The sequence below is a fragment of the Oryctolagus cuniculus genome, chromosome 17 (genome assembly GCF_964237555.1).
Source record: "Oryctolagus cuniculus chromosome 17, mOryCun1.1, whole genome shotgun sequence".
Classification (NCBI taxonomy): domain Eukaryota; kingdom Metazoa; phylum Chordata; class Mammalia; order Lagomorpha; family Leporidae; genus Oryctolagus; species Oryctolagus cuniculus.
In genome coordinates this window covers 6763068-6776260 of record NC_091448.1, presented here as the reverse complement: position 1 = coordinate 6776260, position 13193 = coordinate 6763068, and the positions used below count along the sequence as shown (strand labels likewise).

At 52.3% G+C, this 13193-nt stretch overlaps 1 protein-coding gene across 3 annotated transcripts; it reads left to right on the top strand.

Moving 5' to 3' along the window:
• The first annotated feature begins 16 nt into the window (after nt 1–16).
• MTNAP1 (mitochondrial nucleoid associated protein 1) lies at nt 17–11961 on the top strand. 3 transcript variants are annotated; one of them, XM_051825139.2, is made up of 6 exons: nt 17–316; nt 2091–2250; nt 3729–5212; nt 9962–10051; nt 10596–10703; nt 11799–11961. In XM_051825139.2, exons 3-6 carry the CDS (start codon nt 3736–3738, stop codon nt 11825–11827), a joined length of 1704 nt encoding a protein of 567 aa, XP_051681099.2. In that variant the 5' UTR covers nt 17–316; nt 2091–2250; nt 3729–3735; the 3' UTR covers nt 11828–11961. The 3 variants fall into 3 exon arrangements, with proteins under 3 accessions (XP_051681099.2, XP_008269991.2, XP_051681100.2); XM_051825140.2 differs by lacking the exon at nt 17–316 and adding an exon at nt 493–971; XM_008271769.4 differs by lacking the exon at nt 9962–10051.
• Nucleotides 11962–13193: the final 1232 nt, after the last annotated feature.

Here is a 13193-nt window from a genome sequence, read left to right as displayed (position 1 = left end):
GAGGCGCGTCTGAGGGGGAGGAGCGACTGGGAGCTGCGGGGCGAGGACCTCGTGAGAGGTAGCCCGAGCTCCGCCTGTCCACAAATAAGGGGTGGCACCCGGTATAAAACTGAGGCCAGGAGTACAATACATTAAAGTGTGTCACGATGCGATGGCACAAGACCTTGGATTAAGTCCCTGTGAGGATATTTTTACAAACTGAGAGCCCCGTCAGGCAGCTGCGTGGACGGCCTGCCGGGGGTCCTGTATCCGGGGGTTGGGCCGGCGCTCGCGGGCAGCCCTGGGGGCTGCGACCTGGGAGCTCCGGGACCCTGAGGTGCGGCCCGGGGACGCTGCGGCTCTGCCGGGGTCGCGGAGGGCGGGGCTGCTTCTTGCGGCGGGGACTCTGCTGATGGGGCGCGGGGTCGCCTCGGCGTGGGGGGTCACGACCGCTGGGCGGAGAAGCGCGGGTGCGGCGAGAGGAGGAAGAGGAGGAGGGTGAGGGTGAGGGGTAGCGGCCGCCCTGTGCCCGCGAGGCTGGCGGGCCTGGACCCTCTGCGCCCCGGGACAGGCGGCCCGGCTGCTCCTGTCGGCGACGGTGACCGGGACGCGGGAGCACGGGCACCCCCGGGGAAGCCGGCCCTGGGGAGCGCCGCTGGGGAGAGAGGCTCCCGGGGCGGCGCGGGTTCGAGGCCCGGCCGATGGCTGGGAAAGCAGTGGACAATGGTCCAAGTGCTCGGGCCCCTGCGCCTGCGTGGGAGACCTGGAAGAGGCTCCCGGGGCGGCGCTGGTTCGAGGCCCGGCCGCTCCGTTTCCGTCCCTGCGCCCTGCCGATGGCCTGGGAAAGCAGTGGACAGTGGTCCAAGTGCTCGGGCCCCTGCACCTGCGTGGGAGACCTGGAAGAGGCTCCTGGCCGGCCTGGCCTATCTCGGGAGGGAACCAGCGGATCGGAGGTCCCAGTCTGTGGCTCTCTGTACCTCTGAGTTCCACAGGTACTTGAGCTGCAGTTGTGTGTTTGCAAATTCGGGGGCCGCGGCTTTCATCCTCTCTGTGCCTTGTCTGACTTGGTGCAGCCTAAGGTGGGTCGGTCGCGTCGGTAACTAGATTGGCCAAGATTATTTGTCTCGAAGATAGTTTCTTTTAAGATTTATTTTATTTGTTTAAAAGACATTTAAGAGTGGTGCAGCGGGTAAAGCCACCGCCTGCAGTGCCGGCATCCCATATGGACGCCAGTTCGAGTCCCGGCTGCTCCACTTCTGATCCAGCTCTCTGCTGTGGCCTGGGAAAGCAGTAGAAGATGGCCCAAGACCTTGGGCCCCTGCACCCGCGTTGGTGACCTGGAAGAAGCTCCTGGCTCCTGGCTTTGGATCGGCGCAGCTCCGGCTGCTACAGCCAATTGGGGAGCGAACCAGTCTCTACCTCTCTCTGTGACTCTTTCAAATAAATAAAATAAAATAAATCTTTAAAAAAAAGAAAAAAGGGGCCGGCGCCGCGGCTCACTAGGCTAATCCTCCGCCTTGCGGCACCGGCACACCGGGTTCTAGTCCCGGTCGGGGCGCCGGATTCTGTCCCGGTTGCCCCTCTTCCAGGCCAGCTCTCTGCTGTGGCCAGGGAGTGCAGTGGAGGATGGCCCAAGTGCTTGGGCCCTGCACCCCATGGGAGACCAGGAGAAGCACCTGGCTCCTGCCATCAGATCAGCACGGTGCGCTGGCCACAGCAGCCATTGGAGGGTGAACCAACGGCAAAGGAAGACCTTTCTCTCTGTCTCTCTCTCTCACTGTCCACTCTGCCTGTCAAAAAAAAAAAAAAAAGACAGTTACAGAGAAAGGTCCTCCATCCACTGATTCACTGCCCACATGGCTGCAGTGGCCAGGGCTGAGCTGAGCTCAGGGGCTTCTTCCTGATCTCCCGCGTGGGTGCAGGGGCCCAAGCGCTTGGGCCATCTTCCACTGCTTTCCCAGGCCACAGCGGAGAGCTGGGTCAGAAATGGAGCAGCCGGGACTTCAACCCGCTGCACCACACACCAGCCCCAGTCGTTCTTTCCATCTGTTTCGTGGTCAGGGGTATGTTCATCACATTTCTGTGTAATGATAACATTTCTGTGTTTACAGAGAGAATCCAAACGACAAACATCACGGGCCAGACTCAGTGCTGGGGTGATGCCCTCTGCCCGCGGAATTTTATTTTGCAGAAGGAATAAAGCGGATAAAATAACTTTTAGCCAAACTTCGGAGTTAAACATTTTCTTTTCCTGACTCTAAGGATAACAAGGTACATATATTTTAACTTTCTTTTACACAGTGTGTATTTAACAAAGATTTCAAACTAAATAAATTTGCCAATACCCCATTGTACCACAAACCCTAAATAAAAAGTTGGGGACCATTTCTCCTCCATGTTTATATTGGTACATATGTGTGCATCTTATATATGTGTATTTGTATAAATGAGGGCACTTCAAAATGTTCATGGAAAACGGGGTTAAAAGAGAAGTTTTACTTTGCGAACATATTTAAAATCCACACATTTTTTTTTCATAATACACTGCTGGGACTCGAACCAGCGCCCATATGGATGCCAGCGCTGCAGGTGGTGGCTTTACCCACTGTGCCATGGCGCCAGCCCCATGAAAACCCTTTGTATTCATGAATTTCTTTTCATCCTGCTCTCTACGAGCATTTGGAAGTTCCCCTCATGTATGGGGACACACATACATGCTACTAACACATCACATGTTGGTGGAGCTTCACTTCTCATGGGAGTTCTGAATTTATTAATTGAAGGGCAGAATTACAGAGAGAAATCTTCTAACTGCTGATTCACTCCCCAGATGGCTGCAATAGCCAGGGCTGGGTTAGGCCGAAGCCAAGAGCCAGAACTCCATCTGGGTCTCCCAGGTGGGTGGCGAGACCCAGGCATTTGGGCCATCTGCTGCTTTCCTCGGCGCCTGAGCAGGGAGCTGGATCAGAAGCGGAGCAGCCAGGACTTGAACCAGCGCCCATACGGGATGCTGGCATCCCAGGCAGCAGCTTCACCTGCTGTGCCATGCCAGTCGCTCTAAAAGCTTCCTGCAGGGCCTGCACTGCGGCATAGCAAGTAAAAGCCTCTGCCTGCAGTGCCAGCATCCCACATGGTGCCAGTTCAAGTCCCGCGGCTCTGCTTCCAATCCAGCTCCCTTCTAATGTGCCCAGGAAAGCAGCAGAAAATGGCCCAAGTCCTTGGGTCCCTGCACCCACATAGGAGACTTTGAAGAAGCTCCTGGCTCCTGGCTTCAGATCAGCCCAGCTGCAGCCATTGTGGCCATTTGGGGAGTGACCCAGCGGATGGAAGATCTCTCTCTCTGTAACTCTGCCTTTCAAATAAATAAATAAATCTTTAAAGCTTCTTTTTGTACCCCATTTTTATATATTACTGTGGAAACTTCTACTCTCTGATCAGTGACTTTGGAATCCTGTGCTTGAAAGATATAGTTTTGGAACTTCTCCTTTATACTCAAGTGATACCAGTTGACTTGCTGTAACCTTAAATAGCAAACATTTTACTCCAGCTAGTATTTTGGACATTTTCTTTTCTTTGATCATTTATCAACTAGATGTAAGTCTCTCACCTACTTGTATGGTAGATTCCCTAGGAAGCTGTAAGAAATGTACAAATCTGAAGTTTCCTTGTAGCCTGAATTGTTACGAATAACACAAAATACTAATTTACAAACTAGGTGCACCTCATAATTTCATATTTGCCCTTTGCAGGAAGAAGATGAGTGATAATCAGCCCAGAATGGAGGTGTGCCCTTTTTGCAAGAAGCCATTTAAAAGATTAAAATCCCACCTGCCGTACTGTAAGATGTTGGGAGCAACCTTACCTGGTGACCAAAATGTTCAGCAGTCTAAGCCAACTACGCCTGCACGCACTAAAAAAGTGAAAGAGCCCCTCAAAGATTTAATTAAAGCCAAAGGAAGAAAGTTAGAGAGTGAGGGAAAAAATACTAAACTGATACGGGACAAGCCAGCACAGACAAATGAGCCCCCTCCAGGCCTGGCCGTTGGCTCAGAGAGAGCAAGCACCACCACAAAGCCAGACCAAGACATCAGCCATCAAACTCAGCTCTCGTTCAGGATGTCAGAAAACACTGAGCCCAAGGTCAGTTTCCACCCAGAAACCGAGGCTCAGTTTTATGCACCAGAGGGCGCATCTCCTAGAAGAGGACTTGGCGAAGATTTACCTAAATCGGAAGGAAGGAGATGCAGCCCTCCAGAAGCAGAAGCCTCTCTCCTGGCTGGCTCGCTGGAACCGTTTTTGTCAAATCAAGGAAGAAAATATCCCTCAGCTGCGCAGACCACTTCTGCTGACCTGAAACGGGACACAGCTGATGCCCCAAGACAGGGACTTCTGGTAGAACCACTAGATGTGCCTGTTGGTGGTCATCACAGCTCTCCAAAGACCCTCCATGAGGAGGCTAACGGAGCAAGGCTGGCAGCGTGGAGCGGTGAGAGAGGTTCCGCGGGAAGGGCTCGCCTCTGCGCCATCTCTGCTGATGGCAGAGACACTGAGACTCGGCGAGAGGACACAGAGTCACTCATGTTAGCCCTTAAAATTAGCCCATTAGGAAAAACCCAAGTCCAACAGAACCAAGAAAAAGGACTTACCCTGGGAGCAGAGGCCTGTGGGAGCAAAGGAAATGCCGAGGCAGGCGTGTCTGGCACAGGGGTGCAGGAGTGGACTTCCACAAGCAGCTTCAAGACTGGTGATTCAGCCATAGAGAGGATATCTCGAGACGAAGGTCTGCATTCACCTGTGTTCACTCCAAGGGAGAAAGCTCACGATGGGTGTCTTTCTGTCCTGCAGTCAAGGAATCAGAGTCTTACCTCTTTGGCTATCAGAGTGCTTCAAGAAGAGAAAGCAGGAGGAACTCGGAATCGAGTCCCTGATGTAGGAGGATTAATGGACAGTAAGGGGCCGGGCTCTCTGGACCGCAGATCTGGCCAAGCCTTGCCCTCTGGGTGCCAGCAGTCTTTGCAGTCAGCCCAGCCTCACGTTTCTAAAAGCCCCTTCTTCAGTCATGTTGACCCTGGGGAGAGAAAGACCCTTCCCAGTTCCATGGGGCTGGAGTGGTTTCCAGAACTCTATCCTGCTTACCTTGGACTCGGGGTGTTGCCGGAGAAGCCTCAGTATCGGAATGCAGTGGTCCAGACGCCTCAGCTCATCAGTCCCGAGGGGGCGGGTCACTCGCAAGGTAAACATCCCGCCACTCACAGCGCTCTCTGCCTTTGGAATCAACAGCGTTTTTCACTATCAGCTTATTTACACCTAGACTTTTCAGTGCAGATTTCTGATTGTTCTGAAACGTTGCTTTTGCTCCAGGAGTCAGCAGTAATGGTTTCTCTCTCTCCCTCCCCCTCTCCCCCTCCCTCCCCCTCTCCCCCTCCCCCTCCCTCCCCCTCTCCCCCTCCCCCTCCCCCTCCCCCTCTCCCCCTCCCCCTCCCCCTCCCCCTCCCTCTCCCCCTCTACCAAGTGTTGAAGTGGGCTATGACAGGCTTGTAGTACAGCTAGTGGCTGAATTTCTACATTGGGAAGAGGCATGACCAGTAGAGGCTGGGTGGTTATTCAGGCTGCACAGACCCAAGACAAGCATAAAGACTTCAGAATTCCCTTGAATGGAGCAAGCACTGTGTTCAGAATGTAATCAGGACAGGTCATCTAGGAACCAGGTTTGAGGTTTATGGGCAGAGGCAGCATCTGGAATCCACGGTAGCAAAGAAAGCATGAGCGGAAGCTGTGGAGTGGGAGGCAAAGCCGGGGTACACTTGCCAGGGAAGGGTGGCGGTCAAGACAGGGGGTGGAAGTGCAGGCTTGGGAGGTGAACTGGGCAAGGGGAAGGCCAGAGATAGAAGGCAGGAGTGGACGCTGGCCCGAGCCTGGCTGTGAATCAGTCTCGTCAGGAGCTTCCCAAATGTCTTCATTTTCCTCACCAGGAAGCCTTTTTTTTTTTTTTTTTCCTCCCGATTTTCTAGGGGCATCAAATAGTATCTAGTTCGAGGTCAGTGGTGCTTTCAGGCATATTTTCGCAGGACCTGTGACAACTTGGATAATGGGTATTGTGAAAATACCACATAGATTTCAAAACACTTTCTGATGGTTCTCTTTTTCAAGATTGATTTGTGTATTTGCAAGGCACTATGACAGAGAAGGGAGAGAGCGACCCTCCACCTGCTGGTTCATTCCCCAGATGCCTGCAATAGCCAAGGCTGGGCCAGGCCAATACCAGGACCCAGGAACTCTATCCAGGTCTCCCACGTGGGTGACAGGAACCCCGTGCTTGGGCATTGTGCTGCCTCCCAGGCCCGGCAGCAGGAAGCTGGATTGGAAGCAGCGGCAGGACTTGATCCCATCAGTGCGTTCTGATACGGGATGTAAGTGTTCCAGGCAGCAGCTTAACCCGTTGTACCGCAGTGCCTGCCCTCAGAATAAATTTTTTTTTGAACCAAAATAAACTTACCTTTTAATAGCATTTTTGCATGAACTCTTTGAAGTACCTTCCCTGAAACTCAATTTCCTTATCTATGAAAGAGGATAACACTGCCCCAGTGTTGATACAAGGGTTACGTGAGAAAACCACGTGAACAGGCAGGCATCGTGCCTTACACAGGCTAACCTGGTGCTGTCTGCCCACAGCCCTGCCTGCAAGCATTGAGGGAGTCCTTTGGGTTCTGAGACAGGAAGGGGCAGATGACCTATTGAAGGTCTTGGCCTGAGCAAGGGAATGTATAACCCATTCTTCTTAGCCAAGATTCCATGAAAGTTCAAAGTTGTTTAATAAAGATTTATTTATTTTGAAAGAGTTACAGAAAGCGAGCTTCCATACGCTGATTCACTCCCCAAATGGCCACGAAAGCCAGCACTGGGCTGGGCTGAAGCCAAGAGCTTCACCTGGGTCTCCCACGTAGGTACAGGGACCCAAATACTTGGGCCTTCTTCCTTTGCTTTCCCAGGCCATTAGCAAGGAGCTGGATCAGAGGTGGAGCAGCCAGGACGCAAACCAGTGCCCACGTAGAATGCTAGTATAAGCAGTGGTTTTACCTGCTACACCACAACGCCAGCCCCCAAAAGTTCTTTTTTTTTTTTTTTTAAGATTTATTTATTTACTTGAAAGAGTTACACGGAGAGAGAAGGAAAGGCAGAGAGACAGCAGGGTGGGGGAGTCTTCTATCCATTGGGTCACTCCCCAGTTGGCCACAATGGCCAGAGCTGCACTGATCCAAAGCCGGAGCTTCTTCAGGGTCCCACGCGGGTACAGGGGCCCAGGGACTTGAGCCATCTTCTACCGCTTTTCCAGACCACAGCAGAGAGCTGGATTGGAAGTGGAGCAGCCGGGACTTGAACAGGAGCCCATATAGGATGTCGGCACTGTAGGCGGTGGCTTTACCCGCTACACCACAGTGCCAGCCCTGTAAATAAATCTTTTAAAAATATATCCGTAAGGGGCTGTTGCTGTGCCGTAGTGGGTAAAGCTGCTGCCTGCAGTGCTGGCATCTCCTGTGAATGCCGGTTCAAGTCCCGGCTGTACCACTTCGAATCCAGCTCTCTGCTATGGCCTGGGAAGGCACTGGAGGATGGCCCAAGTCCTTGGGCCCCTGCACCCGCACGGAGACCCAAAGGAAGCTTCGGCAGTTGCAGTCGTTTGGGGTGTGAACCAGCAGATGGAAGACCTCTCTCTCTCTTTCTCTGCCTTTCAAGTAAGTAAATAAATCTGTGTGTGTGTGTGTGTGTGTGTGTGTATGTGTGTGGAGCTGCTGTCAATGGAAGTTCAACCATGTAAGTTGGGCTTGAAATGTAGGCACTTTTGTGGCAGGCAAAAACAAGACAGTGTCCAGGAGATGCAAGGGAGGGACGATAGGTGTGGCCATGGGTTTCGGTCTCAGGCCCTCCGTTGGAAGCCAGCATGCATGGGCAGCAGGCAGAGAAGGCACTGAAAACAACCAGAACAAGATAGGTGGGTGCCGAGCAGGCCTTCCTGGGCTGTAGGCTTACGAGAGCCCAGCTCAGAGCCTGGATTGATGTCGCCTAAGTTTGGCTTAGTCCATAGCCGGAAGTGGATAGGCTTACCTGGCACTGCTGCGGACGTGACCACACAGGCAGTTTGTGTGTTTTTATTTATTTTTTTTTTATTTTATTTTATTTTTTTTTGACAGGCAGAGTGGACAGTGAGAGAGAGAGACAGAGAGAAAGGTCTTCCTTTTGCCGTTGGTTCACCCTCCAATGGCCGCAGCAGCCGGCGCACTGCGGCCGGCGCACCACGCTGATCCGATGGCAGGAGCCAGGTGCTTCTCCTGGTCTCCCATGGGGTGCAGGGCCCAAGCACTTGGGCCATCCTCCACTGCACTCCCTGGCCACAGCAGAGAGCTGGCCTGGAAGAGGGGCAACCGGGACAGAATCCGGCGCCCCGACCAGGACTAGAACCCAGTGTGCCGGCGCCGCTAGGCGGAGGATTAGCCTAGTGAGCCGCGGCGCCGGCCACAGGCAGTTTTCATGATGTCTTTCTCCTCATTTTTTCCAAGATGCATGAATTACCCGTATTGTTTGAAGGGACTAGTCTTAGCAAGGGAGTTAACTCCAGAGAGCCTGGTCCCTTACTGCCCATTGATGCTCCGTGTCATACCTTGGAAGCTAACGTGGTTCTTTTCACTGTTACCCTAATAAAATGACTGTTGAGTCATGTTTTAACATCCACAGCAACTTTGACCTCCTAAACCTAGCATCAAAATTTGCTTGATTTGTCCTTCAACCTAATGAACCAAACCAAGACCAGAGAACTCTCAGTGGTAGAGATTCCCTGCCTGCGTTAAACATAAAGACAGGTACGGGGAAAATGTGGGTGAGCAGCATACGCCCTCTTTTCTGGTTTTCCTTAAGGTGTTTGTGTATGAAGCACAAAGAAATGTTTGCTAGCCAGTAATAGCAGTGGGTGACATACGTGTTGACTGTAGCTGGTAGTGACAGACGTCCTGAACCCAGACACCCCAAACATGCCACAGAATCTGAAGCTTTGTGAGTACCAGCTTGACACCACAAGTGGAAAATTCCACACCGGACCTCACGTGGCATCACAGGCACACTAAAAATGTTTAATAAAACCACCTTGAGGCCGGCGCCGTGGCTCACTAGGCTAATCCTCCACCTAGTGGCGCCGGCACTCCGGGTTCTAGTCCCAGTCGGGGCGCCAGATTCTGTCCCGGTTGCCCCTCTTCCAGGCCAGCTCTCTGCTGTGGCCCGGGAGTGCAGTGGAGGATGGCCCAAGTGCTTGGGCCCTGCACCCCATGGGAGACCAGGAAAAGCACCTGGCTCCTGGCTTCGGATCAGCGTGGTGCGCTGGCCGCAGCGTGCTGGCCACAGCGGCCATTGGAGGGTGAACCAACGGCAAAGGAAGACCTTTCTCTCTGTCTCTCTCTCTCACTGTCCACTCTGCCTGTCAAAAAAAAGAAAAAGAAAAAAACCACCTTGAGGCTGTGTTACACGGTGCATATGGAACAGAAATGAAGCCATGTTTAGACTTGGGCTCCATCCTCAAGATTCCTCACTTGTATACGTTCAGATAGCCCAGAATCCAAAGTCTGAACCATCTCTGGCCCCCAGCATTTCAAAATAAGGATGCTGGCGCTCTAGTGTAGCAGATGGTGGGTGTGAGTGAGTCACCTCATTACGGTGTGCACAGGGGTCACCTGGGCACACTGTGGTCCTCAGATCGCAGCCGAGCAGAGCTGCTGACCACCAGGGGGCTCCTCACGCAGCCTTCTGAGAAAAGGCTGTTTTCCACCTGCCATGCATTTCACTTTGAACACTTGGTGAAGTCCAAGGCCGAGACCGTTAACCTACCTGTTCAGAACAGGCTTTCCTGAGGCCCAGACTTGGGAACGCTGGCGATGAAATGTTGGGGAGGGGGTAAATGCAGCTGAACAATCACCGTGACTTCTGTTTGGAACCGTAGTTCCTCTGTTGGAAAGAAGTTCGACTGACGTGAGTGTGGAACCCCCGCCCGGCTTCTCCCTACAGAGGCTCTTGGGAGCTGTGCAGCAAGGTGAGACTGGACTTGCTGACTGCTGGGTTCTGTTGCTGACTGCAAACATTTGGGAGAAGCTTCTGTTGCTTCAGGCTTTTGTAACGAGGAAGAGGAAAAGAGAAGAACAAGTGTGCTGTCTCCCCAGCCTTCTGTTATCTCGTTTCATTTTGGAGTTTGACCAAAGCTAATAGAATAGGAGCTGCCAGTGACGGAGCAGCTTGCATTTCCGATGCCCTCCTTCTGCCTCTCCCATAGTGACGAGGCCTCCTCCTGAAGCTAGCAAGGTTTTCTACCTCAGATGAACCGGCTGTGTTAGTCTCCTCCCCACTGCAGACTAAGCAAGCTCCCAAAAGAAGTGTGATTTTGTTAAGGTTAGGTCTTTGGATTTTAGCCTTTTCATGTGCATAAACTATGTGTTTGTGAACTGTGTCTTTGTAAGTTCTGTTAACTGCAGCTCAGTCGCCCAAGCCAGCTGAGCTAGCCGGAGTAGCTCCCAGACCGACGACGGGGCTTCCTGGTGCCAGGTCACATGTAACGGCCAGGCGTGTTTCCTTTTGCACAGGCTGGATCCGGTACAGCGCCACCGTAAGGCAGCGTGGAGTCGGTGGCATCACGATGCTCTTCACGGGATACTTCATCCTTTGCTGTCGCTGGAGTTTCAGGCATCTGAGTAAGCCTTTCTGTGTCTCTAGCCTAAATGACAGGCCGCGCTGCACTGTAGGCACCTTCTGAATTGCTTTTCCTATTCCAGTTTTGCAGTACCCGACATCCCCTAGTAAATGAGCTATTGCCTGGAGATCTGGGTTGTACATGGGGAGGGAGGATTTGAGACTTTGTTTATAATGGCCTTTGTAGGATTTGACTGGAATTTACATAATTGCCCCTGTCCTCCATCTAATGCTGTCCTTGGTGGTGTGCGGTCTAGAAGATCCACTGGCCAAATCTGTGTCCCTCAAAGAGGGCAGGTGCTGTCCTTGGTGCCGCATTTGCCTTGAAACCACAGCGGGGTGGCCCAGAGGGGAGCGGGAACAGAAACCGCTGACACTCGGCAGGGTGCCGGCGTCTCCCAGCGTCCCAGTCTTTCTGCATCCAAAAATCAAGCTCCCCTCTAGGAATCTGAGCTGGCACCAAGCCTTAGCCAGAAGGAAAATGCCCAAATTTATTTCCCTTTCAAGGTAACATTGGCTCCTTTTAAGTACTATGTAATTAAATGTATCTTCATAGTTTAAGGGGAAAAAAGACATCATTAGGAACCCAAAAAATGCAGTATTTTCTCCAGTTAGAAAAATAAGCTCCAAGGACAAAATTTTTTAAAAAAAATAAAGACGCTTTCAGTATAAAAGTACAAGATTATAATGGACAAATAAAGGTCACTATATTTTACGTACAGCATGATGAAACTTTTTTAAAAAACCGGGGCTTGACTGTAATTGGAGGGTTTTGGCTAAATCAGTGCCTGGTAAGGAGGGCAGGTGGCCCAGCACAGCCCCGTGGCGAGCACAGTCCTCTGCTCGTCTTCCCACACAAACAGTGCGGCCCAAACCAGGGCCCACCGAGGTCAAGGCTCCCCTCAGGGTTTGCCAGTCTGAAAGCGGTCTACTTGGTAAAACCTGGTGTTAATAGGCACAGGCTTAGTAGACGTTTCATAAATTCATAAAACAAAAAACGGAACAGTAGGTCTGTGTCTGCGAGAGGTAGAAGCCTACATCAGGAGAGGGGGAGGCCGCCGCGTGGGTCTGTAACCTTTATCTCTGTTTATCCAAAGAGCTGCAGCGCTGGCGTAAGCAATGTTGACCTGGACGCCGCTTACGAAAGCTCTGGAGCTGCGAGGGGCGTGCGGTGCAGACGGCTGCGGTACAGGTTTAACCGTTTAAATTGTATTGGGACAGGAGAGGGGGAGAAGTGAATAAAGGTATTGGCATCTGAAACAGTTATGTAGGAAGTAGATGTTTCATTAAGGCGGACAGATGGGATTCTGTCCAGATGCTTCTCTGGCTTGCTCTCAGGAAACTTGTGGGAAATGGAATTAAAAGTATGGATTTATTTTGGTGCAAAAATGTTTTTTTCATAATGCATGGAAAATGCAGATTATGAAAAAACTTTACATGGATTTTAAATATTTTTGGCACCAATATAAACTGAATTTTAATTCCACTTTTCCATGACCTTTTTGAAGTCTCTCACTCTCTCTCCGCTTTGCTTGTAATATCCGCGTGCCAAAATATGAGGTCAGTCCTTCCTACGCCTCATGAGGCTCTTTCAGAACCAAGGAAAAGCAGATGGTTCTTCTCAGGCCGGCGCAGACCGCTTGTGCGCTGTTCCCTGCACTTCTTCCCAGAACGTGGACTCTGGCTCCCTAGTGGGGATGATTTAATTCGGCCACAGATTCTCATGGTTAAACATACTCACAAGTGTGTCCCCATCTACGAGAACTTTCCATAAGGAGAAAAGTCAGAGTTGAGGGCGAGAATTCTAGTCTAGTGCAGGCATCAGGAACTGCGCTGGACCTCCAGACAGGGTCCTCTTGAAAGGGCCCTTCCGAGAGGGCTGCGGGAGTCCGAACCTGGGTCAGCATGCGGCGGCCCCGCAGTGGTGCGCCCTTAGTCCCTTAGCCCCTTCAGCAGGCCTCTGCCCCTCCCCTTCTTTTTTATTTTTTATTTTTTTGACAGGCAGAGTGGACAGTGAGAGAGAGAGACAGAGAGAAAGGTCTTCCTTTTACTGTTGGTTCACCTCCTAATGGCTGCTGTGGCCGGCGCACCGCGCTGATCCGAAGCCAGGAGCCAGGTGCTTCTCCTGGTCTCCCATGGGGTGCAGGGTCCAAGTACTTGGGCCATCCTCCACTGCACTCCTGGGCCACAGCAGAGAGCTGGCCTGGAAGAGGGGCAACCGGGACAGAATCCGGCGCCCCGACCTGGACTAGAACCCGGTGTGCCGGCGCCGCAGGCGAAGGATTAGCCTAATGAGCCGCGGCGCCGGCCTGCTCCTGCCCTTCTAAATGAAGTCCGGAACCCAGCCCCGCTCACACAGCTGTTGGCTCTGGCAGCCTCACCCTGCACTGGCAAAGTTGAGCAATTGCAGCAGAAACCCTGTGCCCCCCAAAACTCAAAAGTATTTCCTGTGCGACCCCTCATAGCCCCCGCCCGAGGACAGGCGACCCGTC

Bases quoted from the DNA above. Each gene is read 5' to 3' on its own strand.
- MTNAP1 (XM_051825139.2), top strand. From the start codon at position 3,736: ATGAGTGATAATCAGCCCAGAATGGAGGTGTGCCCTTTTTGCAAGAAG. The intron at 5,213-9,961 runs GTAAACATCCCG...TTGGAACCGTAG, and splicing joins GGGGGCGGGTCACTCGCAAG to TTCCTCTGTTGGAAAGAAGT. The intron at 10,704-11,798 runs GTAAGCCTTTCT...GTTTATCCAAAG, and splicing joins CTGGAGTTTCAGGCATCTGA to AGCTGCAGCGCTGGCGTAAG.